The sequence below is a fragment of the Notolepis coatsorum genome (assembly GCF_963971535.1).
Source record: "Notolepis coatsorum genome assembly, chromosome: 5".
Classification (NCBI taxonomy): Eukaryota; Metazoa; Chordata; class Actinopteri; order Aulopiformes; family Paralepididae; genus Notolepis; species Notolepis coatsorum.
In genome coordinates, this window is record NC_140169.1 from 27,992,393 (window position 1) to 28,020,045 (window position 27,653).

At 44.3% G+C, this 27,653-nt stretch overlaps 1 protein-coding gene across 1 annotated transcript in view; it reads right to left on the minus strand.

Moving 5' to 3' along the window:
- LOC311228136 (titin-like) overlaps positions 1-27,653 on the minus strand; it is a gene marked incomplete at its 5' end in the record, with an annotated part of 313,904 nt that overhangs the window by 225,962 nt on the left and 60,289 nt on the right. Inside the window, 32 exons of the mRNA XM_084314051.1 lie at positions 327-617; positions 781-1,068; positions 1,372-1,659; positions 1,940-2,218; positions 2,520-2,801; positions 2,962-3,240; positions 4,150-4,437; positions 4,539-4,817; positions 4,915-5,196; positions 5,318-5,596; positions 5,788-6,069; positions 6,442-6,720; positions 6,805-7,092; positions 7,192-7,470; positions 7,588-7,866; positions 7,980-8,258; positions 8,417-8,698; positions 8,817-9,095; positions 9,243-9,530; positions 9,635-9,913; positions 10,298-10,576; positions 10,700-10,978; positions 11,288-11,569; positions 11,743-12,021; positions 12,121-12,408; positions 12,668-12,946; positions 13,057-13,338; positions 13,423-13,701; positions 13,820-14,101; positions 14,361-14,924; positions 15,131-15,409; positions 15,994-19,815. Coding sequence (XP_084170177.1) covers positions 327-617; positions 781-1,068; positions 1,372-1,659; positions 1,940-2,218; positions 2,520-2,801; positions 2,962-3,240; positions 4,150-4,437; positions 4,539-4,817; positions 4,915-5,196; positions 5,318-5,596; positions 5,788-6,069; positions 6,442-6,720; positions 6,805-7,092; positions 7,192-7,470; positions 7,588-7,866; positions 7,980-8,258; positions 8,417-8,698; positions 8,817-9,095; positions 9,243-9,530; positions 9,635-9,913; positions 10,298-10,576; positions 10,700-10,978; positions 11,288-11,569; positions 11,743-12,021; positions 12,121-12,408; positions 12,668-12,946; positions 13,057-13,338; positions 13,423-13,701; positions 13,820-14,101; positions 14,361-14,924; positions 15,131-15,409; positions 15,994-19,815 — 12,843 coding nt within the window. The remainder of the gene's footprint in view (positions 1-326; positions 618-780; positions 1,069-1,371; positions 1,660-1,939; positions 2,219-2,519; positions 2,802-2,961; positions 3,241-4,149; positions 4,438-4,538; positions 4,818-4,914; positions 5,197-5,317; positions 5,597-5,787; positions 6,070-6,441; positions 6,721-6,804; positions 7,093-7,191; positions 7,471-7,587; positions 7,867-7,979; positions 8,259-8,416; positions 8,699-8,816; positions 9,096-9,242; positions 9,531-9,634; positions 9,914-10,297; positions 10,577-10,699; positions 10,979-11,287; positions 11,570-11,742; positions 12,022-12,120; positions 12,409-12,667; positions 12,947-13,056; positions 13,339-13,422; positions 13,702-13,819; positions 14,102-14,360; positions 14,925-15,130; positions 15,410-15,993; positions 19,816-27,653) is intronic.

Sequence of the window (27,653 nt, forward strand, 5' to 3'; positions counted from 1 at the left end):
TAGTGAAAGGGTTAACCTTCTCTGTAGTGTGGTTGTGAAAGGGTTAACCCTTTGTCGTGTGGCAGTGAAAGGGTTAACCTTCTGTACTGTGAAAGATTTGGTAGTGTGGTAGTGAAAGGGTTAACCAAATTTGAGCAGAGAGACACAGATATGGTTGAAGATTAAGCAACCTTGGGTTTCATGAAAGGCGCTATAGAAATTTGATCTATTATTATTTATTATTATTATTATTATTATTATTATTATTATTATTATTATTATTATTATTATTATTATTAAGATTGACCAAGTTAAAGCACAACACAGAAGAGAAGTTGTAGACCTACCAGTGACCCCCACTGAGAGCTGACAGGAGGCTTTCCCAGCCTCGTTTGAGGCCTCGCAGGAGTACTTGCCGCTGTCCGACACCTTGCTGTTCTTGATGCAGAGCACAGCCACGTTGCTCTGAAAGCTCATGTCATATTTATCAGAGCTGGTGATCTGGCTGTTGTCCTTGTACCAGGTGACAGTCATTGGCTGGGAGCCAGACAGGCGACCTTCAATCTTAACCAGTTTCCCCTCGGTATCCTCAATGTGTTCTGAGGGCTTTTTGGTGAACGTTGGAGGGACTTTACGCTCTGGAAATGAAATGAGAGACAGTCATCATGGTTATGAGAGGGAGTTTGAAATATCACAGGAAGAGGGTCGAACAAAGAGGGCTTGAGCAAACCAACACTGTGTCACTGAAAGAGAGGTTCTTGGAGAACCCTGCAAATACTGAAGACCCCAGTGGACAAATACCTTTCACTGTGACATCTGAGGAACAAGAGTATTTTCCAATGTCATTAGAAGCATGGCAAAAGTATTTCCCTGTGTCGGCTTTATCTGCCTTCAGAATAGTCAGGTGGGGGGTGTTATCCTCACAGGTCATCTTATAATTGCCCCCAGAGCGGATATCTTTGTGGTCTTTGGACCATGTGACTTTAATGGATGCAGAGCCTGTCATGTGACACTCCAGCTCGATGCTGTCACCAACTGTCACTTCCTTTGATGACAACTTCCTGTCAAAGACGGGCGCATATCTGGGCTCTGCAGGTTCCATAAGAGAGCAGGAGAACACAGTGAAACAACAGTCATGACAATCCTTCAGGATGAAGACATGGACAAGACATTCTCACAACAGACACCAAATAGACAGACTACAGTATCCAAGAAATAAAAGACACAAACAGTTTGTGACAAAGAAATGAAGTATCCAAGCAGAAACCTAGTCCTAATGCTAAAACAAATCCACTCTATCCCTAACACATTTCATTCCATGAATTCAAACTCGACAGCCAACACCATTCATCAGCAAGCCTTAAATGGCCTCATCCATCAGCCCAGACAGACCTTGAAGAGTGAGCTTGGCTCTGCAAGAGGCTGTGCCCACGCTGTTGGTGGCCACACAGGTGTACTCCCCAGAGTGTCTCTTCTCCCCACGGCTGATTTGCAGCACTGCCGTGTTGTCATCATACAACATGGAGAACTCATGCCCCTGCCTGAGAGGCTGGCCGTCCTTCAACCAGGACACCTCAATGGGTGAGGAGCCGGCCACACGGCACTCAAAGCGGACAGGCAGTCCTTCAGTCTGCTGCAGACTGGTGATTTTCTTAGGGAAGGTCGGTGGCGTTTTAACCTCTGGAAAACGTTGATAGAGGATGTGAGGGTATTAGCCGAGTATGGGCACAGTGTGGATTTTAGCAAACAATCAGATGCTAGAGTCTGGACATTTTCTAAATATGAATAAAATATTTGGAGATGCATTGGTGGGACTGTTACAAATATGAAATATATTGAAGATGAAAATATAAGGCTTTCTTAACCAAATTTGAACACTAACACTAACGTTTGTAGATTAAAATCTTGGTCTAAATGACAAGTGACTATGTAAATTTGTCTGGTTAGGAGACATGATCACCTTGAACGTTAAGCTTGCAGGTGGAGGAGGCAGATCCTATGCGGTTCTCCGCCTTGCAGGTGTATTCTCCAATGTCAGCCTTCGTTGCTTTACTCAGCTTCAGACAAGCAACACCTTTAGAGTATTCTATCTTACAGGTGGGGCTGGATCTCACTTTGCCATCTGCTTTGAACCATGACAGTTTGATCTCTGGTGTTCCTGCCACCTGGCATTTCAGACACACTGCGTCTCCTGCAGTCACTTCCATGGGCTCCAAACCCTCAGTGAAATAGGGTGGTTCTACATTCAGACATACACCATGAGTACACTATTGACTTTTAAACAAGATAACAATTTTATAATTCTGTATGTTCTAAGTCAGCACAGGTATAAGCCGATAAAGCATAAACCAAGAACATAGATCCATAGCAGTATAAACCACACATACTGTAGATCCATAACAGTCTAAACCATACATAGATCCATAAGAGCCTAAACCATACATAGATCCATAAGAGCCTAAACCATACATATATCCATAACCGTATAAACCATACATAGACCCATAAATATATCACCAAACAGAAGAATGTAAACAAACCTAGTATGGACACAGTTGCCTGGCAGGTGTCTTTTCCAGCATCATTGGAAACTTCACAAGAGTACTTTCCACCAGCCTCTTTGTCATCTGTGCTCAGACACTCCAAGATACAGGAGGTCTCAGTAGTGGTGATGTTGTATTTGTATGAGGCAAAGACCTGTTGTCCATCTTTATACCAGTTCACAGTGATCTTAGGGCTTCCTGTGTATGTGCACTCTAGTGTCAATGGTTTGCCCTTCTCGACCGATACATCCTTCAGCTTCTTAGAGAAGCATGCCGGCTCTAAGCAACATAAAACACAGAGGTTAGTTGACAGCCGATTGGGGTGTTTTGAAGCGGAAACATTACATATTGGAGAGCTATTAGGTTGTATAAGGCTGTATATAGTTAGGTTAGTTATTATAGTGTGACACAGTGGCATGTTGTTTAATGTTAGATTTACCTTTGACGGACAGGTTAACTGGGCAGCTTTCCTTCCCAGCATCGTTAATGATCTGGCATGTGTACTCTCCGGTGTGAGACGTATCCACATTGAAAAGCTCCAGGGTAGCTTTATAATCCTTCAGGGTAATCTCACAGCCCTTCCCAGACATGATCTCCTTGGTTCCTCTGAACCATTTCAGTTTGAGGGGGGCACTGCCTTTCACCATGGCTGAGAATGTCACATTAGTGCCTGGCATAGCTTCCATAGGCTGGGGCCGCACCACGAATGATGGGGATTCTGGGTACAAAGAGAAATTAGGGGCTTTCAGCATGCTGGAATCTGACAGTCAACCAGTTACATTTCTTCAGCATTAAAGCCCCAATCCGGAATTTTCATCTCCCAAGTGGTGAAACTGTGGGGTGGTCCATTTATGAGTCTCTGTCTGTGGGTTTGTTTGCTTATTCCTTCGGTTGTTCGTTAGTTAGTTCATTAGTCACACAATACCTTAAAAACTACTTGATACATTTTTATTTAACTTAAAAGAATGATGCATTGTGCTACTACATTGAAAGCCTGATGAGTTCTGAAGCAATTAATGGAAATAATTGATGAAGAATAATCACTTGCCTTGTTTAATGTCATGAAATTTTGGAAATAAATGTAATCCATCGTAAAGCCTTTAGGCTCCGCCTATGAGATTTTCCTGAAATTAATGTCAATTTGAACATTTGATTGGCCCAAAGGGGACATTTTTGGGAGGACAACATGTGTACTATTGGCTTGTTTTGAGTATCAATATATATACAGACATACATAAATATATATTTAAATATATATTCATGAGTATAATTATACACAGATGACTTGCTGATGGAAAATAATCTCAACTTCGCAACTTTCTGAGCCCATAGCTGAAAATAGAGGCCTATGTCTGCAAACAATACAGATGTAAACAAACCATTTACAGCTTCACAATACACTAACATTTAAACTGGTGTAGCTGTCACAGTTGTCAATCCTCGTATCAGCAGCCGTCAGACAATTTGAGAGTGAAAAGCTTGGTCTTCAATCCAATAAATCAAAACACAAACAAAGCCAGTCGTGGAGAGACTCCGTAGTCCAAATTCCGGATTAGGCCTTTAAGACCCAACCATACCAATATCACAAGGTAAAGGTTGATCACATGCAGTCTCCAAAGTTACTGACCTTTCACAACGAAAGAGGCGCTGGTTTCACTGGATCCAGCCTTGTTCAGGGCTTTGCATTTATACACTCCCGAGTCAGACAACTTAAGAGTGGGCACCTTGAGTGTGCAGTTGTTGTCACTGAATGAGATCTCATAATTTGGCCCACTCCTTATTTCCTCCGTGTCATGGTACCATGAGATTGTGAAAGGCGGGGAGCCGGACACTTTACATTCCATTTCTCCGGCATTTCCAACAACCACATTACAATCTTGCAACTTCCGCGAGAATGCTGGAGGCATGGTTTTATCTGTTTGGGGAGGGAAAGGTTAACTAGTGTGTTAGAGGACACATGGAAACGGACACAAATATTATACGTTATTAAACTGGTTATAGGAAGAGGGCACAAACCTAGAACAGTGAGGTTAATTTTGCTTAGGTCACTTCCGACCTGGTTTTTAACCTCAAATATGTATTCCCCTGTGTCAACCCTCTCTGTGGAGAGGACCTGTAGGCTGGAGATCATCTTAGAGAAGGAGATTTTGTATTTCCTCCCAGTGGCCAGCTCAACACCATCCTTGAACCACTTAGGTATGAGCTCTGGGGTTCCGCGCACTTTGACCTCTAGGGCGGCGATATCGCCCACCATCACATTCAGAGCTTCAGGCTTATCGACAATCTTAGCGGGTTCTGAAAATCAAGACAGAAGGGCAGAGGGGTTTTTATAAGACCTGGAGGAGGGGGGAAATCTAAACTGCAAGAGAAAGAGAATTAGAGGGTTACAAACCTAGCACAGTCAAGTTAGCAAAACATTCCACATTTCCAGCATCGTTTTTGAGCTGGCAGGTGTATTTGCCTGCTGAGGTTGCGTCAGCCTTAAAGACTTTAAGAGTGACCTGGTTGTTCTCAAAGGTGATTTTCCTGTTGTCACCGTCTCTGAGAATGTGATCCTTGTCCTGAACCCAGGACACGGTAATTGGCTCAGAGCCTTTTACGGTGGCCACAAGGGTCACCTCCTGGCCCAAAACCACTGTCATGTTTGACAGTCTCTTCACAAATGATGGTGGCTCTGAAGAGAGAAGAACGCACAGAAGGAAAATGAGCAAGGTGACAACGTAGTTCTCAACTTCAATATTCATTACTTTTATTTGAGACCACAATAAAAGATCAGAATCCTTTAATCTACTGACCTCTGAGCTTAACTGACGTATGGCAGGATACGCTTCCTACACTGTTTGACACCTTGCACTCGTATTCCCCGGCGTCCGATGGCTCTAGTCCGGTGATGTGCAGCGTAGCCAAGCTGCCCTCGCTCACCATTTTAAACTTCCTGCTCTCGGTCAGAGGCTTTTTGTCTTTGAGCCAGGTGACCTGGAAGGGAGCTGTGCCGCTCATCTCACAGTACAGACTCACATCCTTACCCGTCAGCCCTTCAACTGACTGGGGTACTTTGATGAAGGATGGTGGGTCTAAGAGAAGATCGGAAAACCGTTTAGAGCTGGCACTTTCTGAGGACAGGGCAGCCATATTGCAAATGTTAACCAATGCAATTTCTCTTTTTCAGCAACAAACTATCTCCGCAATCATATCTCAATGATAAGATGGAGTAGTGATGGAAAAGGTAGTAGAGAATGGAGATGATGACTCTACGGTGGCTGACCTTTGACAGTAAGAGTGGTGCTGCAGCTGATGCTTCCCGCATCATTCTGAGCCTCACAGGTATAAACTCCATCGTCATCAAACTGGGTGGCCGGCAGTTCCAGAACTGCTACAGAGTCAACAAATGACGTCCTGTATCTGCCAGAGTCTACGATCTTACTGTCGTGTCTGTACCAGGTCATTTTCAGAGGAGCCGTGCCAGTGACTTTGCACTCCAGACGGAGTGGTTCGCCCTGTTTCACAAACTTTGTGGCAGGCAGTTTCAGGACAAATTCTGGCGGTTCTGCAAAGCCAAAATATAGACATGTTAGCTGCGCTGAGTATTTGGTGAATGGCTGAGAGACAGAAGAGTGTGCTATGACGGGATGGGAGGTGAAGAGTTTACGACAAGCTGTTAGTAACAGCAGGCAAGATGGTGGCGGAGAAGCAGGTACAACATGAAGACAAACACCTCTTAATTGAGAAGCTGCAATGGAGAAAGAGTGCAACACAAACAAAGACAAACACTTTGTGGCAGGAAAGCTAACAGTGATAGAGCTGTGGAAAAAGATGGAGGCGCACAGACAAAAGATGGAGAACGTGTCGCAGTCTACTTCTTGCCAGTGATGGAAATGGGAGATGATGAGAAAAAGGAAATAAAGAAAGAAGACCCAACCTTTGACAGTTAGATCTGCACTACAACGTACAGAGCCTGCTTCGTTACTGACTTGGCAAGAGTAAACACCGCTCTGGGAGACAGTGACTGAATAAAGATCTAAGAAGCAGGACAGCCCCTCCAGTCCTGTGAAACATGTAGGCCCGGTCATGAGCTCGGAGTCATCCTTGAACCATTTCACTGTGAAGGGAGCGCTTCCTTTGAAAGTGCCTTTAAAGCGTACGTTGGTGTTAGGCAGGGCAGCCAGGGCCTCGGGTAACACCACAAAGCTGGGAGGTTCTAAGGAAAACAACATGGAGCAGGTTAATAAAGACTGCTGGCTGTACCGTCCTAATAACCAAAGACCATGGGGAATTATCTAACCTTTGACACTGAGTGAGCCTCTGCATTCACAACTTCCTGCTTTGTTGGTTAGTTTGCAGGAGTAGGAGCCTGAATCAGAGCGCTCTAGCTGTTCAATCTCTAAGGACACAGAGTTGTCTTGCTGGATAAGCTTGTATTTCACACCACTGGAGATCTTATTTCCATCTTTCTGCCACTCCACAGTGATGGGAAGGGACCCGGATATTTTGCAACATATTTGAACAAAAGATCCCAATATCTTGTGTATTTCCGACAGGGGTTTGATGAAGCTTGGTGTAATTACTTGTTCTGTTACCACAAAAAGAACAGTAGAACAATCAGAACAATATTCAATAGACCTTTAGGGACTACGGTGCTCATATGATTTTGATATAATTTTACACCAACCTAAGACAATCACTTTGACTTTGCAGCTGCAGCTACTGATGTGGTTTGCCACCTCAAAAACATATTCTCCTTCGTCCTCCTTCTGAACCGTCTGAATCTTTAGACTGCTGATGTCATTCTCAAAGCTAAGCTTGTACTGCCTGATGGACTGGAGCTCTTTGCCGTTCTTCATCCATTTCACTTTGAGCTCGGGAGAACCTGTCACCTTACAGTCTAGACTGACTGGGTCTCCTAGTGTCACCTTAATCACCTCAGCTTTCTCTGTTATCTGAGGCGGCTCTACAAAGCAAAACAAATTAAGTAATCAAGTTTCATTTCCATGATCCTATACTATAACTGATTTGAGTTTAATCAAAACGTATGGATATTGATCTCTGATGACAGAAGATGGTATACCTTGCACCACGAGGGTGGCAAAGGACTGGTCCTGTCCAGCCTCGTTTATGGCCTGACAGGTGTATTTCCCACTGTGCCTACTCTCACAGGCAGGAATCCTGAGAGTGGCCATGTTGTTCTCAAACGTCCTCTTAATCTTAGGGTCCTCCAAGATCCAGTTCTCATCCTTTTTCCATTGCACAGACAGAGTGGGAGAGCCTTTCACAACGCACTGGAACTCTGCCATCTTGCCCAGAACTGTGACGGTATTCTCAATCTTCTTGGTAAATGTTGGTGGTTCTAATGTCAAATCAATCAAATGTTAATCGAAGAGGTCAACCCTGAGAAGAAGTAATATTGATGTATCACAATACTGATGATCAGTTGATAATGATATAGTTCAAGAAACCAACCTTTGATGCTTAACATTGTTTGACACGTACAGCTTCCCACCTCGTTGGAAACTGTACACTTGTATTCACCCACATCAACGGCATCACATTTCTGTACCTCTAGACACACTGTGTCGTTGACCTGTGAGCAGCTGTGCTTAGCGCTGGGTTTGATCTCCTTCGTGTCTTTGTGCCATGTTATCTCATAAGGAGCGGTGCCCGTGACCCGACACTCAAAATAGGCATTGGTGCCCTTAACAACATCAGCCGGGGCCAGCTGTTTAACAAATGATGGTGACTCTGAGATACAAGAAAACAAATTATCAATCAAATCTCATTGAGATTAAACTGCTTTGTATCCATTTAAAATCATATACTTGTAACTTGTATTCATTCTAAACTAGATTTTAACATTTTATAACATTATCATATCACCAGTTCTGTCTGACAAAACTAACCTTTGACCTTGAGCTCCGTGCTGCAGCTCTCGCTACCGGCCTGGTTGCGAGCCTCACAGAAGTAAACTCCACTGTCTTTAATATCTGCCCCACATATCTCCAGAGTGGCCACAGAGTTAATGAAGGCCATCCTGTGTCTGTCACTGGGGCTGATCTCTGAGCCATCTCTGAACCAGTAGACATCTATCTCTGGTGTTCCCGTCACCTGACACTCAAACACTTTACTCTGACCAGGACGCACCACAGACACGCGGTCTGGGGTCTGAGTGAACTTGGGAGGTTCTGTAGAACAATGAATGAATAATATGAAAGAATGAGAGTAATCAAATTGTTGTGGGAAGAATGAGGTATATATTCATAAAGTGGTCAGATGTTAAATAAAATAAAGGACAATAATAACCTTTGACAAAGAGTGCTGCTTGGCAGGAGGTGGAGCCAACATCGTTCTGTATCTCACAGACATAGTCTCCACAATCTGAGGGTTTGGCAAAGAAGAGCTCTAGAGAGCTAGAGGTGTTATCTTTGATCACAGAGCAGTCAGAAGTGGACAAGATTTCCCTTTTGTTTTTAAACCATTTAATGGTCAAAGGTGGAGTGCCGGAGACAAGGACATTGAACAGGACCTTTGATCCAGGCAAAACATCCATGGATTCCGGCTTTTCAAGAACACATGGTGGTTCTGTCGAAGAAAAGATGGTATTTATAACTGCTATTCCCTTTCAAAATACACTAAAATTGTAATGTTTTACTAGGGTACTAACACTGTCAGTACACAGTGCAACTACTGTACCTGTGAAATACAAAAAATAATTAAATGTGCACAAACCTTTTACAAATAATGTGCCAGAGCACTGGTCACTGCCAGCTTTGTTTTTAGCTATACATGTATAGCTGCCAATGTCTTTACTATTAAGATGAGAGATTTCCAAAGATGCAACATTTTCAAAGAATGTGCATTTGCGCTTCTCATCAGTCCTGATCTCTGTGTCATCTTTGTACCATTGTACAGTTAAAGGCAGGGAGCCAGACACAAGACACTCCAAGTGGGTAAATGATCCTTTGATACCCTCCGTTTGCTTAAATTTCCTTGTGAAAGATGGCGGGAATATTTGATCTAACATAGAGAAATAAAGGTAGTGAGAATACTGTTCAGGTGATAATATAGAATCTAATGGAATGATAAAACTGAAAAGTTCAGTGTTCCATATATGAACTAACCTAGAATAGTGAGTGTAGCCTCGCAAGAACTGTGTCCAACATCATTTGAGACCTCAAAGGTGTATTCCCCACTATCAGTTTTCTCGGTTTTCAGAACCTTTAGTACAGAGCTGGTGTCTGTGTTCTGTACTTTATATCTCTGGCCTGAGGTCAGCTCCTTGCCTCCCTTCAGCCATCTGGCCTTCAGGGGTTTGGTCCCTGAGAACCTGGCCTCCAGAGTGGCTGGATCCCCCTGAGTTACACTGATGGATTTGGCCTCCTCTGTGATCTTAGCTGGTTCTGGGATATAATACATAATACAGTTAAAAAAAAACTTCCAACATCATAGACCTAGAACTGATAAGACTTAGAATTTAACTCACTGACAGACCAAAGGCGACAGTATATTGGCTGCAGAATTGAACTTCAGCAGGTCAAGGACAAAATTACACATTTGCGGAGAAAGCTAGGTGCCGCATTGGCTTTGGCCACTCATTGGCCAAACTAGTCAAGATTCTCTGTACCTCCGGCACCCAACATGTAATCATCTACGATTGTAGATCTGAAGCCACACAAGTCTATGAGCAGCAACAAGCTTGACTGTGATTCTGCAAAGTTGGCCTTCGTTGTCAGTATACTGCCACCTTAAGAATGGGTCTCTATACAAACTGAATTACAACCAACCTTTGACTGTCAACACTGCAGAGCATTTCTGGCTCCCGGCCTGGTTCTGAGCATGGCAGCTGTAATTCCCACCATCTTTGGGCTGTATGTTGCTAATGTGCAAGAGAGCAGTCCTGTTCTCATATGTTATCTGGATGTGTTCAGCCTCTTTCAGCTCATGGTTGTCCTTCAGCCAGGACACCGTCATGGGCTCAGAGCCATTCAGACGGCACTGCAGAGACACCTCACTGCCCACCAGGGGGTTCATGTTCTCTATCTTTTGCAAGAATGAAGGTGGTTCTAGAAGTTAAAAGTCACAGGATGATAAGGTCTATGCAAAACCGAGAATAAAAAATAATACTGGCAACATGTGCTGTTTGACAAAGTAAAACTACTTAGAAAATCTCAGGATTCTAAACCAACCTTTCAGTGTTACATGACATTCACAAGAGGCCTGGCCTACTTCGTTCTCAACAGAACACTGGTATGTCCCAATATCTCCTGCCTCCACACCCAGGACCTGCAGGGCCATCAGGTCATCTTTCACAGTGATTCTGTGTCTCTTATCATTTCTAACCAGCTTGGTGTTTTTATAGAAGGACACGGTGAACGGGGCGGAGCCTGAGACCTGAGTCTCCAGGAGCACCTCGCAGCCTTTCACCACCTCTTTGTGTTCAAGGCTCCTCACAAAGACAGGAGTGTCTAAAAGAAGATTGCAGTAATGTCAGAGCACTGACTAACCTCCTAAGATACTGTATCAACACATTATATGTGAAAACCTCAGTAAACTAGGCACTACTTTAATGGAAGGTACAGTATAGGTCCAAAATCTCCTCATGGTATACTTTTTAATATCAATCAATAACAATAATAGCCAAGATGCTTCAAAATAATACATTTATATTGTTTAATTGCCCAGCTCTAGCACAGTAAAAATCTCAAATCGAAGCTCATACTGTACCAATGATCTAAAACTACATGAAAAGCTTGTAAAAGGTAAACTGAACGAACCTTTGACCGTCACCGTGCTGCTGCAGCGGTCGCTACCAGCCTCGCTGGAAGCCACACAGACATAATCTCCACTGTCCTCAACGGTACAGTTCACTACCTCCAGATAAGCTACCAAGTCGGTCACTGTTGTTTTATATTTATGACTGGAGCTGATTTCAATCTCATTCTTGAACCATTTAAAACTGATCTCAGGACTGCCGCTGGCTTTGACCTCGAGCCTGGCAGAGCTGCCGCTGACAAGCAGCTTGGTCATCTCCAGCTTTGACACAAACACGGGAGGGTCTAACACAGAGACAGGATTACAATTCAAGATATTAGAAGTTACAAATGATTGATGTCAGTTCATTAAAGTTACAAAATACATTATCATCCTTTTTCAGTTTCTATTTTATGAGTAAAAAACACCAAAGATATGTCTTGAGCATGCAGCTGCAAATGACATGAACGCAGGTCACCTTTGACAAAGAGCACTGCAGTGCAGTCCACCTTCCCAGCGTCGTTGGATATTTGACATGTGTATTTAGCAGAGTCACTGGGCTTCACTGAGTGAAGCTCCAAAGAGCTTGAAGAGGCATCTTTCTTGATGAAAAACATGCCTCCGGTGTAAACCTCTGTTTCCTCTCTGAACCACTTAACAGCCAGAGGAGCTGTGCCAGTGAAGGCTGTTTTAAAGGAAAACGTGGTTCCTGGTATAACATCTTGGTTGCTTGGTTTCATTGTGAAGACTGGGGGTTCTGGAAGTTGTTAAGAAGACAATATTCACACTCGATGTCCACATGATAACATTATAGACTGTATTCAATAGGTGGAGGGTAATATAAGTTTAGAGGGACCTTTGACGTAAAGGGTTCCACTGGTTTCTTTGAAGCCGGCAGCGTTGGTTGCTTTGCATTTATACACTCCAGAATCAGCCTTCTCCAGCTGACTGATTCTCAGGGTAACAGAGCTATCTTTGAATTCAGGCTGGAACTTGGCTCCAGACTTAATCTCCTGGTCGTCTTTGAACCAAGATATGGTCATGGACTGTGAGCCAGACACCTTACAATCCATGGAGACATTACTACCAACGTTCCCATCAACCCTTTTCAGGGGCCTTGTGAAAGTTGGAGGCATTATCCGATCTGGTTATTGAATAGAAAACATCTAAGTTATTAGATTTCACTGATTACGGCAAGAGGTGATAGTAGGTTATTTTACAGTCCATTCTGATTAGTAAAAATATAATAATGAATATCAGTTAGACGCAGCACAAAGATACGCTATGTAAGAATTTTGAAATAATAATGTCATATCAGATACAATGTTCTTCTATACCTAAGGATCAGCCAATCATGACCTGTACAATTAAGTATTAAATGTAAGAAGAAAAGAATAGCCAACCTAAGACAGTGACAGAGCAGGTACACTGGTCTTTCCCCACTTTATTGGAAATCTCCATCCTGTACTCAGAGGTATCGACTCTTTCTGCCGTCAGAATCTTTAAGCTTGCAATGTTGTCCTTCAGAGAGATCTTATATTTACGACCACTCGTCATCTCCTTCCCATCTTTGAACCATTTCACTTTGAGTTCTGGGGTCCCAGTGAATGTGCACTCCAAAGTAGCTGAATCCCCTGCAGACACACTGATGGATGCTGCAGGCTCTAAGATTCTAGCAGGTTCTGAGATAAGATACATAGGTTAGATACCTCTTGTAAAATGATATGTTCTTATATAAATCAATTGAATAATTGTTTCTATGCAAAAATCTTAACAAACGTTCTCATCTGACCTTGCACTGTCAAAGTAGCGTCACATTTCTGCTGGCCAGCCGCATTCTCAGCTTGGCATGTGTACTTGCCACCATGGCTGATGTCAACCGTTGCTATTGAAAGACTAGCAATGTTGTTCTGGAAAGCCGTCTTAATGTTTGGATCATCATCTCTCAGTATTTCAGAGTCCTTCATCCATTTAACAGAGATGGGAGTGGAGCCTTTTACGGTACCCTGCAGTTTGACTGCATTTCTCAATACTGCTGTGATGCTCTCAACCCTCTTAGAGAAAGACGGTGGCTCTGTGTAAAACACATCATTAATCAACAACTGAGTCTGAAGCATGTTGAATAAAAAACCTGAATTAAGTTGTTTTTCCCACTAACCTTTTAGTTTAGCTAGCGCCTTAGTGGTGATTTTACCCACATCGTTGGATATGATACACTGATAATCTCCAACATCTGCACTTTCAAAAGACTGGATCTCCAACCGTGCCAGGGACTCTTGAGACACTATCCTATACTTCTTATCCATGTGGAGGGTTTCCTTATTTTTCACCCAGGTGATTTCAAAAGGACCCGTTCCTATGATCTCACACTCCAGCTGAGCTGCTGCTCCTTTCACAGCCTCTACTGCCTGCAGGTCCTTCCTAATGGACGGGGGCTCTGGGAGTCAGGAGTAGATCAGTGTTAACATGCAGCTATCTAACCCTGGAAGGCTTACATTTTCAATCTTTCTTCAAACTAAGAAATTAAGAGGTAAGAGTGATACTATTGGACAAACCTTTGACGTCTAGCTGAGTGTTGCAGTTCTCACTGCCAGCATTATTAGACACCTCACAGGTGTAACGTCCACTGTCTGTCACAAGAAGATTCAGTATCTCTAAAGTGGCAGTTCCATTCTTAAAAGAGGTGTTATATTTCTCTCTGTCAATGATTTCTCTGTCATTCAAGAACCAGTGGACTTGGAGTTCAGGAGATCCTTTGATGGTACACTGCAGACGGGCAGAGGTGCCCTGTTTCCAAGTGATCTTTGGTTCCATTTTCTTCACAAATGTTGGGGGCTCTGCAATGAGTGTTAAGTTGCAAAACACCAAAGTTGTTTTCATCATAATATAAAAAAGATGAGACGTTAAATTATCGTCCAAAGAGAAGAGTGTAAGACAGGAAAGCAAAAGGAAAGGAAAGATGATAGCAATGCACAGGGTTAGCATCACCACACAGAAAGGCTCAACAGTCGTCAGCCATATTCCAACTCTCTTCTCAAGAAATCAAGATACATAGGTTTGTTAGAACGAAAAGGAATATAAATTTTAAGATCTTACCTTGTACTGTCACCACAGCATTGCATGTGGCACTCCCAGCCTCATTTGTGGCCGTACAGACATAAACCCCAGAGTCCTTAAGTTTGGACTTGGGTATCTCAAGAAGAGCCACCTTGTCCTCAAAGGACAGTCTACACTCCATGCTCAGGTGTATCTTTTTGCCGTCCCTTGTCCAGGTGACGGTCACACCAGTGTCCTCATCCACCTGGCACTCCAGGCGGAGCGGGTCATTAACCGCTGCTGACCCCGACCCGAAGGTCTTGAGAAAGCTGGGCTTGTTAATAACCCTCAGCTCTGTGGTAAAGGTAGCGCTGCCAACACTGTTGGACGCTTTGCAGAGGTACAACCCCTGGTCAGTCAGCTGAAGACTTTTAATTTGAAGGGAGTATCTGTCCTTTTCACATTTGATGACATAGTTCCCCTCAGAAGAGATGGCCAAGTTGTCTTTGTGCCAGATTACTTCCATGGGTGAAGAGCCAGTGACTGAGCACTGAAACTGAGCTTGTTTGCCCACATATAAAATCATCGGGTCTGGTTTTGATACAAACACTGGTGGGTACATTTCTACAGAGGGTAGGTACAACATAGGAAACAATAAGATTCAAATAGGTAACGTTAGAATATACACCAATATCAAAGCTACATGAGAGAAACACCTTAAGAATATCCTCTCTTAGCAAACCTGATGGCAGGTGCCAGTCTATCGTTAGCATAATGTATCAGGGTAAAGCAATAAGGAACAATGATGAAATGCTCTCTAGGGCTCTTACCGGTCACAGTGAGGTAGGCAGAGCAGCTGTCAGTGCCGTGCTGGTTGGTGACCTTGCAGGTGTATTCAGCAGTGTCCGCCTTGAGTGGGTTCAGCAGCTCCAGGGAGGATGTGGTCAAACGACTGATGATCCTGTACTTCTCGCCCTGTTTGACCTCGCTGCCAGACTTGTACCATTTGAAGCTCGCGTTGGGAGTGTCTTCAATCTCGCAGTGTAACATGGCGTGGCCGCCAACGTTGATCTCCTGAGGGACGATCTTGACCCTAAATACAGGTGGCACTGGGGGTGCGCACAGGGGGGGGAGACAAAATGTCATGTTAGTGATGGAGTACATTGAGATGTTGTAGTAGATGGATCAGCAACAGATGGTGGAATGTAACGACAATGGTGGGAGACATTCCAAGGGGGGTGACTGTGGAGGAGAGAGATGGTGGGTAAGTGGGTGAGGAGGAGAGCAGGAACACAGGCCCCATGGCAGTGTAAAGCCTACATCTTTCCATCATGTACAAGATAACCATGGGGCGAGGGTTCAGGCCTAAGGAGTGATGAATACCATTTATGAAAGATGAAAACCATCACAAGGTGTAACCCAGGAAACATGCAGAGAAAGGTCCCAAAAACCCAGTGGAAGGAATGGACCCAGTGAGTTATTAACTGTGAAATGAAGAGAAGAAAGACTAAAGGTGGAAAACATTTAATATTTCAAAATGTGGATTAAAAGAATAGAAGATTTCATTTAAAAAGTGAGATATTAGGTGATTAAAGATGAGAGTCATATTACATTCTGGAATGCAATTGATGGCTCTGTTAGTTTTATGTGGAATAATGAGTGATAATATAATTTATATGAGCCATTATCAAACCTCTTGAGACAATTGTGAGTCTTGAAGTTGTTGTGATCTTGCCGGCTTCATTCTCAGCCTCACAGACATATTCTCCTTGATGCTTCTCCTTCACAACCTTGTTGATTACTAGTGTGTATGTGTCATGTTCTTTGGAACACTTGAACTCTTTGCCAGACTTCACCAATTGCCCATTGAAAAACCAGCTCACCTTCGTGACATACTTTATGGTGGTGCTAAATGTAACCTTACTGTCGTCTTCCATGGATAGATCTTCCAGGGAGGTGACAACGACAGGATACTCTCTCTGTTCAGGTCTGGAGACTGATATCTGTTCTTTATACGTCTCTTCCCTGTATTCTTTGTGGATGCTAAAGTCCACAGACTGGTCAGTAGGGATGGAGGTGGGAGGGAGAGCGATGGTGATATCAGCTGCTCCTACATCTCTCTCACTTCCTTTCACCGTCACAGACCTGACCTCCTGCCTGGACACGTGTACCGATTGTTCAAACTCCATACAGGCCTCGGTGGAGACTGTAACCACCTGGGCAGAGGCGGACTGCTTGATATGAGCCTCTTTGGACTCCTGCACGACCACCTGCTGCTCGGCTGTGAAAGACCCGTGAGCAATTCTAGATTCAGTCTTGAGGGCAGCAGCCTGAGATTTGGGTGCAGTAATAACCACCGCGCTCTCCGCTACTCTCACAGTCTCCACTATGGATGACATCATTTCTTTGGAGCGGGCAGAGGTGACCTGCAGTCTCTCAGGTTTGTCTAGCTGCATGGTGCCTGGCTGTTCTGAAGCAAGAACATGCTGCTCTTGATAAACTATAGAATGAAGAGCTGCCTGCAGTTCAGTCCTGAGGTCAGCCGTCTGAGGGTATTCACCCTCAAAGCCTACTGTGATTTCTATGGGGGCGCCTGTTGTTGTGATAAGGTATGTAAACATTGCCCGTTTGGGCTCTCTCTGAACCTTCACTTCCTGTACTTCCACAGCCTCTAGCTTGCCGACTACATCAGCCAGTAAGAGTGGCTGGTCACGGGCCACGGCAGACTGCAGAGCATCTCTCAGCTGATGTCTGATATTCAAGCTAGATGGTTTAGGGATCTGAATAACAAAAGTCATCTCTTTAGGAAGAGTTGTACTGTCTTTGGATTCTGATGCCATGAGAGACAGTCTGGGCTGTGTGGTGACACTGACTTTAGTGGACGTTGACTTGGTGATCTCCTGAGAGAGCTCGCCCTTCAGGACTCTCTTCTCCTCCATCACGATGGACTGTCTGACTGACTGGCCCTCCTGGATCTGCACTGCAAAGTCCTGCTCTGCTGCCTCTAGTGGTAAACTGAACTCTGTTGATGTCTCCTTCTCCTCTATCTGGACAGGCTCTGTTGGGACTTTGGGCTCTACAGTGGTTTTACAGGTGAATGTATCCACAGCCGTCAGACTGTCAGTGTGTCCATCCTCTATGGCCAGGCTGTCTGCTACACTGGTGACATGCATCACATTCCAACGCTCCTCCTTCTGAACTAAAGCACGCTGCTGTTTGACATCACTGGTGAGTGGGGTCTCCCTTGGCAACTGCATGGGCTGGTAAGAGACCTGGAGGATGTTCTGAGGTCTGGGCTCTGTTCTAAGCTGTGACTGAACTCCTGTGACTGACACGTCAAGCTCTTTGTGATAATCTGCTGTGAGCTGCCTCCTCTCCTCCAAGGTGGCCGCATGCTTCCTGGCCTTCTCCTGTTTCTGTGCTGCCACCTGCTGGTCTGGCTTCTCAATGACAAGAATACCCTCTTTGGGTAATGTCTCCACTGGCTGAGTTGACTGAAGATGCAGTGGAGTACGGGCCTCTTTTTGGGGCTGAATTGTCATAGTACTGGCTTTAGCCTCAAACTCTGCTGTATCCTCATACACCACTGTCCTCTGTTCATCTTGGGTGACACTATGTAAAAGAGTAGGGCTTTTCCTAGTGTCTGCCTGCTCTGGGAGTGGCTTGTCACAGGTAAACATCTGCTCAGATGGTAAGAGGTCCTGGTCTGTGATAACCTGTAGGTGTAACAGCTGCTCTCCTTCTATCTGTGAGTGAATGGACAGAGAATCGTCCAGACTCTGCAGTTGACCTGTGTGTTCTGCCTGGAGCGTCCGTCTCTCCTCAGCACTGATAGCCGACCTCATCACAACATCTTTACGGAGACGGGCTGTCTCCTGACCAGGCCTCTCCACCGAGAACTTAGTCTCCTTAGATAGAGTGTGTTTGGACTCACTGACTGAGGCCAACACAGGTTTAGACTGCTCTTTGTTTACTGAGGACTGCACCGCAGAATCTGCAGTGGCTAGTTCTGAGGTGTGTTCCTCTGCCAGCAACAATTTCTCTGTTGACTGGGCAGAATATAAAATCTTTATACCTTCTTTGACTTTATAACTCTTCTCCTCCTGGTGTTTTGGGATATCATGTGACTGTTCTTTCAGAATCGAGAGCTGTGATTCCACCTGATGCCCGCTGACTAGATGCTTAGGCTCTGAGGCCGGCTTTACTTTAGCCGGTCTCCTATCAGTCAGAGTTTCTGTGCTAACGATAGAAAGAGGTGTAACCTCCTCCGCCATGGCTGACATCAGCTTGGATTTCCTCTCTTTAGCAGCCTGGAGCTCAATAATCTCCGGGCTCAGCATACGGTCACAGTGCTGTTCGGTGAAGCCGTGGCTCTCCTGGACTGAAGATGTAAAGGCTTCCGTGTGAAGCTGTTTAACGGGAAGGGTTGAAACCTGAGGTGGATGGGTGGGGGCCGACGACACCCTCTCCTCTACCTCGTGAGAGCGCAGCACTGCAGCCTGGTGGGTGAGTCTCTCTTTATGAACGGTGGCAGCAGAGATATCTAGCTCTCTAAGGGTGCCCACCTGCTCACTGGGAATGATCTGTCTATCCTCCGTGCCGATGGTGTAAACCATCTGATCGGATCTGTCCTGCCCTGGAAGGGTGACCTGGTACAAACGGGACTCCGTGGCCTGTTCAGTCACAGAGACCTTATAGCCTTTCTTCTGTTTTTCCTGTTGGCGAGATACAGATACCGACTCCCCGAACACAACCAGCTCAGCGCTAGAGGAAGCCTCCCCATGCTGGTTAGCGGCTCTACATCTGTAGACACCGGCGTCCTGCTGTTGGACTCTCTTCATGTTGATGGTGCCAGAGCCATCAAGGTTGGCTACTATAATACAGTTGAGATTAGGACGTAACTGAAGAGCTCCTCTGTACCACCTCACAGCAGGGGGTGGGTCGCCGCTGAGTCTGTAATTAAAGGAAGCCTCTGCTCCTTCTGAGCACCTCACAGGCTCAAGCTGAACTGTGAAGGTAGGAGGCTGACTTGTGACCTTAAACATCTTCTCCACCCATTTCTCTGCCCTGCTAACGTCCTGCTTTTTCACCTCAAGGTATGTCGTGCAAGTGGTCTGGCCCAATCTGTTAGTGGCGGTGCAAGAATACTCGCCCTCGTATTCCGATTTCACCTGGGTAATGATCAAAGTGTACTCCTCTTTCTCCTCTATCAGCTTATAAACTGAGGAGCTTTTTATGACTTGTCCATTGTGAAACCACTGAACAGTGGGCTTAGGGAAGGCAGATATTGTAACAGTAAGTCTAGCCGTCTCCCCATCAGTCACTGCTGTTGGAGAGAGCTGTGTGAGGAAAACTGGCTTTTCTTTCTTCCTCTCTAAAGAGGTAGAGTAGCGTTTGGGCTCTGGCTTGAGTTCAAGAGTTTTGGATTTGTCTGGTAACTTGAGGCCGGTGTAGTAGGTTTCCTCTTGTTCCTCCACTGTGGTAGTAGTGGTGGTGGTGGTGGTGCTAGAGCGTTCTGTCAGGAAATAACGAGCAGGATTTATGACATCATCTGCAACAGAAGAACTATGATACTCAACTAAGAGTAAAACAATAATAATAATGAATAGAAATTAGAAGAGTGAATTCTGTTGATAGTGAAATTAAAAAAGGTCTGGGGTGAATTTCCTTCCAACTCAAAAAGAGTACTTTTCATAGGAAATTAATTCAGCTGACAACCTGCTGTTCAACAATTGCTGCATTGAACTGTTTACTTAAATGTATCCAATGTAGTTTATGACCACTAGTTGCATAAATTGGAGCTATAACGCACACTAGGAGGAAAGGGGTCCCAAAAATTGTGTATCACATGTTGTTCCAGCATGCGGATGAGGATGTACGTGCCCGCCATGAGCATAGGGTCACATGTAAAACATAAAAATGTGATTGGTCTATAAACAATCTTCTTTGAAATCTAACAATCTAACAAAAACAAGGAAAATGGACTTTGTAAAGATTATAGGTAAGAAGTGTATTCATCTACAGATACACAAACTCTATTTGGGTGAACATAAACAAAAGTGAGCTGTTTCCAAGAAAACTCAATTATGTTGCCTTTATGTTTTTTTGCATTGGCTGAATTTAAAAGGAATTAGTCCAACACTTGTATGTTTATATATATATATATATATATATATATATATATATATATATTTTTTTTTTTCTACTTTTTTTTCCCATTTTCTATTTTTCTCCCATCCCAATTACGTATCGTCCAATTCTACCCTCCCCTGTCTCGAACGTTGTTAGGCCATGCCTCCCACAAGCCGGCTGCAATGTGGACGAAGCCTTACATCACGTGTCCCCTCCGGTACTCGAGGAAGCAGCCGTCGCATCTTTTCACCTGCACAGCGCGATCTCTCAGCGGCGGGGGTCTGCGTGGGAGGGACACGCCGCCCCCGTCGCTTCCTGATTCTGCTGCGCAGGCGCACCAACCGACCTGTAGGAGTCGCTGTCCACAACGTCCGATCCCCACCCATCAGCTTTCCCACCCCTAACACTGCCAATTGTGTTAGTATGAACGACCAGCCAAGCTGATAGCAATGCGGAGAGCTGGGCTTGAACCCAGCGTCTCCCGCATTGGTGGCAAGCGCCTTGCCCACTACACCACCTAGCCGCCCCATATATATATATATATTAAAGGAATATTAAAAGGACAATAATAAGATAATTTGAGAGACTTTTCACTCTCTCCAATTGTATCTCCCCACTTACAATAAAGGCAGTTATGGAATTCTTAATCACATCTAACAAAACATTATCAGTTGGGGGTCTCTGAGACAAGATCGAATCAAATGGGGGTCCAAGGACTTGTGTGTGTCAACATACCATGGGTCTCTCAACAACTTTAAAACGAAATAATAAAAACATACCACAGATCTCTCAACTACTTTAACACTTTGACTGCCCATCACGAGTTTTCTCGGGTTTACCCCCCACTGGTTGAAGGCCCATCACGAGAATTCTAGTTTTTTCAATTTTCTTTCTTTTTATTAGCAATCTGAAATCATATTTCATGAGAGTTTAGAGTCTACCGTTGGAAATTCAGCCACTCAGCCACTCCAGATGTGAAAAAGCGCTCCCTATCGTCTCCCAGATGGTAATTCACCCTTTTGGATTGAAAAAAAAAATCCCTGACTCCACATTTTACTTCTCACTCACGCAGCCAGGGTCGATCAGCTCCACTAGTGAGCCTCAGAGCAGCGGGGATTATGTGTTTTTACAGTATACACGGTGAATCAATAAAAGGATTGATTTTTTCGAATGGCGATCAGGAATTGGAATAATCCATTTGGATACCATCTGATCTCAGGTAAGGAATCTATGTTACCAGTCTTAGGATAATCAGACTAGTTTTCACGGAGATATAAGCTTTTATGTGATTATGTGATATTGCTGATTGACTGTGCGAGTGGTCAGGAAATAGGAGAATCGATTTTCAGCTCGCGGCCAGAGCGTGCACATGTACTATCGATGATCTAGCGTTTATTTAAAAACGATTCGTGAATGGGCCGAGGAATGACAACGTTCTAGAGTATTCCAGTAAAGGGCGATTATCATGGAATGTCTTCATTTTTCCATGAAAACGAGTGCTTTTCAAAATGCTAGAAAACGGAAATGAAGCGATAAAAAAACAATCTGCTACGACAATGTTGACTGGAAAATGAGTCTTTGATAAGCGACGGGCAGATTAGACACATAGCCATAATTTAAAACATAGATTAGGCGATATTAACGTTAACATTGAAGTGGTGCTGGGCATTCAAGGAGGTAAAAAGTAATTAAGCTTGGGCAGTGAAAGTGTTAAAATAAAAAACAATAAAGGACAAACACAGGAGTTATCTTTACACCACCTCCTTTATTTATATATATTGAATTATATAAACTCTGAGACAAACCAAAGTGATTCCTGTACAAATAAACCCATACAATTATATCTCAATCCCAAATCAATTGTAATTGTTCTGGTTTGTAGCTATGAAAGCATTGTATTGTCTGACTGAACACTACCCATACTTAAACAAAGTCCTCATTCTAAGATTACACATATTTACAACACAAAACGTATTTCAAAAATCTAAAATTGTCTTTTCTTTTTTGGAAATAGTTTCAGTCAAGCCAACGTTATCAACTTGAACATTTCAACCACCTCCTACCCAAATTTGAATTACTTACCAGATTATTTGAAATATAATGAGAGAAACAGACAATACTGCAAACTCATTCACAAAGAAAAACATCTATTTATGGACATTTCCAAATAAATACTACTGCCACCACACTAACACTGACAAAAAAATAAGAACCACACTGAAATGTTCCAGATGAATTCAAGTTAGCAGAACTATGCTAGTATATTCTTATTAGCTTCCTGTCTGGCTCATTAACTAATCATTTAATCTCCTAATCTTGAGCATTTGAATTTAACACATTTAATTGTTTACCTTTTTGTTGGTAAATATTTAACTGTTTTACTAAAGCCTGTTCTAATGTATTATTCATTATTTTAGACAGTACACACAATAAACTGTAACTAATTTAGCAAACAATAGACATATTTAATAATAATACTGTATTGACTATGAATGTTTTGACTATTTAACATTTGTATTTAATAGGTTTGATCTCCTACAGTGCAAACTGCAAAAACATTTGTGTTGAAGTCGCAATAATTCTTTTCTGACCGCATTTTTCACAAAAAATTTCTTATGACCACCTGCTATCAGAAGGTGTTATTGAGTCATGGTGTCCTACTCAATCAATCCTGTACCACCAGTGCCCCTCCCCCCTTACATTATAAAAGCACTCTTTTAGTTGCTAAACCTTCATAAAAAATCGATTGTTTTCAGCTAATCTCAATTACGTCAATATTGTGCTGTCAGAACTGTATTATATGTTTGCCGATTAAGTAGTTGTCACGTTGTTTAACAACCAGGAAATGCCCAAGGGAAAGTTGTATTATTGTTGATAAATCATGATTTGTTTTTAGCAAATAAGATTGTGCCAGCAAGGCAGTGTTATGTTTATATATGATGTATTTGTAATGATCACTATTTGGCGAAACAAGAAGAGTATTTCGCTTTGGAGAGAGATTGGGGGCAAACTGTGACTTTATTTATATTTATATGTTGCCCTCTCTTGGTAAGAAAATAATTCTTGCAGGTTTAAAAAAAGGTGTAGCTAATGGTAACGCTTTAAGCCATATACCTGTGCAGTATGATACTATATAGTTAATTCTAAACAGTTAATGCATATAAATGTTTAATTTAGTGTCAAAATATGACTTTCAAATCATACAATGTTGCACAACTAACAAAACAATGTAATTTGCAGCAGCTCAGTGTAAAATATTACCAGACATGAATACATTGGATTTGATCAACTGTTTTTAAAAAGAAAACATAACCAAGAACCAAGACACACATCTCCTCAAAATAAAAACAATTTGTGACTCAAGTGTGTGAAGTTTCACACAATAAATAAATAAAACATGTCTAAAGACTAACCTGCATCTAAAAAAAACAACAAAACATTTTCTTTCACATTTATTTCAGCATTCATCAACAACACATCACAACCTTTACCAGTTTAGAAGACCTTCAAGAGAGCAGTAGTTTGAATGTACCCGGCCTTGTTTTGAATAATACACTTGTACTCCCCGGCATCAGTCTGTGTGACATTAGTAATGAGCAGATTAAAATGGCCTGCTGACTTCTCCTGGATTAAACACCTGCTGTCTGTGACGGGCTCCTCGTCCTTATACCACTCAGCGGTAGGGTTGGGTTTACCACTAACCAGACACTGGAGGATAGCAGGGGTCCCCAGTGCTGCTGTAACGTTAGTCAGTGGGATGATGCATTTAGGTAGAGTCTCAGTCACCTGGAAATGGAAGCTACACATCTCGGATGACTTCCCTTTGAATTCTATTTTATCGTCTTTCGCCGGCTCTGCGTACACGTCAAAGTTGATGCTGACGTATTTCTCTCCCTGCTCGCTCACTTCGTGGTCTGTGTTGGCCACCAGCCTGACCGCCCTCTGAGACTCATCTGCCCCCTGCTCAAACTCAAACTCTAACTCGATCTCTGACGCCTGCTCTCCATCAAATGAGGTGTTACCAACCACCATGTCAAACTTCTGAGGCTGGACCTTGGCACTGCCTAGAGAAACAGCTGTGAGCTCCCTGCCCCTGGTCTTCCCTGACAAAGCTTGAGCACCCAACACCAACAGAGATGCCCTGCAAAGCGTCTCCCCCACCACGTTAATGGCTCTACAGGTATAGACCCCGCTGTCGTTGGTGGTGACTTTAAGGATCTTGAGAAAGTGATTGTCTCCGTCAGAGGAGTGGAGGTATTTTTTGTTATCGTGAGGGATTTTCCTGTCAGCTTTGAACCATGAGATTATGGGAGATGGAATTCCCATCAAAGAACACTCAAACATGACTGTGGTGCTCTCTGGGGTCTCCATGTCACAGATGGGGTTGATGAATCGCGGGGGCATCTCTGTGACCTCAAAGGCTATTTTAAGATCCTCATTGTTCTGATAGACAAAGTCCACTGTGCCCTCCTCGTACATACTAGGCAGCACATCCAGGGATATAATCATACTCTTGTTATCAGCGGTGTACTCTGGGATGGTAATGATCTTCACCTGTCTCTCAAACTCTTTCACCTCATTCTCGTCTAATTCAACCTCCAGTAAGATCTCCTGTGGTGACGGAGATCTGGAAGAGTCGCCCTCCTCCACATCAAACTCCATCACATGCTGGTGAGTGACAGTTGGAGGAGCAGGCATGAACCTAACTTCCTGAGACACCACCACAACTAAAGCAACGCTCCTGGCCTCGCCTACGTAGTTCACAGCCTCACAGATATACTCCCCCTGGTCTGCTTTAGTAACACTGTAAATAGTTAGGGAGATGTTGTCGCCATCCCGGTCCATTTTAACTCTGTCGTCCACCACTAGCTGGGTTTTGTTCCTGAACCATCTGACTTCAGGAGAGGGGAGGCCAAACACCTCGGCATAGAACATCAGAGAGTCATTCTCAAAGACTCTCCTCTTGATGAGGGGTTTGAGGAAGGCAGGGGGAATTCCCTGCACTTTTTCCTGGAGTGTCCCCATTCCCAGAGACCCTCTGCCCTCAGCAAGGAAGCGGTTCTCATCCAGATTCAACCCAGGAGGGGTTGTCTCAATGCCCTCATCATCAACAGACCTCAGGAACTTAGCAGGAGAGAAGAACCTCTCACTGGAGTTGCCAGTGGAGGGTCTCTTATGCTCTGTGGGGGAGAAGGGATACTCTGTAGGGGTGGTGAAACCATCAGGAGTACCAGAGGTGGGAGTATGGAAGGAATCAGGAGACTTTGGATTATAAAAGGACTCTGGGATTGTCTGAGAGATCCCAGTGGATGATGCAGGGGTATAAAACCTATCTGCTACTTCTGCTATATCCTCGCTGAAGGTGCTGCCTATCTCTATAGACATCTCAGACTCGGGGGACAGTGGTCTACCCCAGTCAGCTGGAGGGTTGTAGTAGTCATATACAGTGCTGAAGGTCACCTCCTCTACCTCCATGGAACCAACATCTGCTGCCGCCCCAGCCTCAGAGGAGATGGCCTCCAGATCACTATTGTCCTGTTTAGATAAAGGCTGTCTCTGGGTGCCCTGGGGTGCTGCATAGTCAGCCATGGCGAATGGCAGGGAAGTGCTGTCTGCTTTGGGCTTGACAACCAGTTCAGGTTTCACTGGAACAACACCACTCTCAGCCTCAGCTCCACAAGGTGCTGTGGCCTGGGCGGAAATATGTGCCTCAACAGCTTCTGTTGTTTCTGTGCTGTCAGCCTGGGACTCTGGCATACTGAGAAAGACGCCACTGTCCATAGAGGGCTCAGGCAAGGAGACAACCTCCTCGCCCACAAATTTGAGCTCTTCAGTCACATGTTCCAGTCCAGGCATGGAAACTAATCCCTCACTGATTGCATTGACCTCCTCTCTCACATGTCCAATGGCCTCACTAATGTCCATCCCTTCCCCAGTCACCTCCTGAATAGCACCTGTCAACTCCTCAATAGCACCCGTCATCTCTCCACTAGCACCTGTCAACTCTCCACTAACACATGTCACCTCCTCAATAGCACCTGTCACCTCTCCACTAGCACCTACCACCACTCCACTAGCACCTACCACCACTCCACTAGCACCTACCACCACTCCACTAGCACCTACCACCACTCCACTAGCACCTACCACCACTCCACTAGCACCTACCACCACTCCACTAGCACCTACCACCACTCCACTAGCACCTGTCACCTCCTCAATAACACATGTCACCTCCTCAATAGCACATGTCACCTCTCCACTAGCACCTGTCACCTCCTCAATAACACCTGTCACCTCCTCAATAGCACATATCACCTCTCCACTAGCACCTGTCACCTCCTCAATAACACCTATCACCTCCTCAATAGCACATGTCACCTCTCCACTAGCACCTGTCACCTCCTCAATAACACATGTCACCTCCTCAATAGCACATATCACCTCTCCACTAGCACCTGTCACCTCCTCAATAACACCTGTCACCTCCTCAATAGCACATGTCACCTCTCCACTAGCACCTGTCACCTCCTCAATAGCACATGTCACCTCTCCACTAGCATCCTTAACCACATGGCGAACAGGAGAGGACCTGGTCATTGCTTTCTGTTTCTCTGGAGCCGAGAGTGAATCAGACATTCTTTTAGGCTTGACAACCTCACCAACCTGCTTCCCCCCTGGAGTTCTCTCAGAGTGGAAAGGTATGAAGCTACTGGTTCTGTCAAACATACAAACAGTCTCTTCCCTCACCATCTCCTCCACTACACCTGCCCCTGTGCCCTCTGGAGTACCAAGAGATCTCACTAGGTGCACAGGCTCAGGTCTGACCAGCTTTGGCGAGTCCTGCACTTCCTGCACAAACTTTTTGATTCCACTTAGGTTCTCTGCTACGACGGCCCCCTCCCCAGTTTCACCTGCACTCATACAGATCTCTCTGTCTAACTCCTGGGAAAATATGATGTCACGGTCTACCTCCTGAGAGGATATGGTCTGGAAGGCCTGAGGAGAGATATATTTGGCTGCCATGGGACTAGTTTGGGGTGAAACAGACTTTCCAGTGGCAGATATAACTGTTGTAGTAGTCTGTGTATCACTGCTTTCAACCAGTATTTGCTTGGTCAGTGCCTGCTCCTGCTGGCCAATGGGAATGGCCACTGCAGGGATAAACTCGTCAGGGAAATAAGACTCCTTTCTCTGCTCCTCAGGACCAGAGGTGGACAC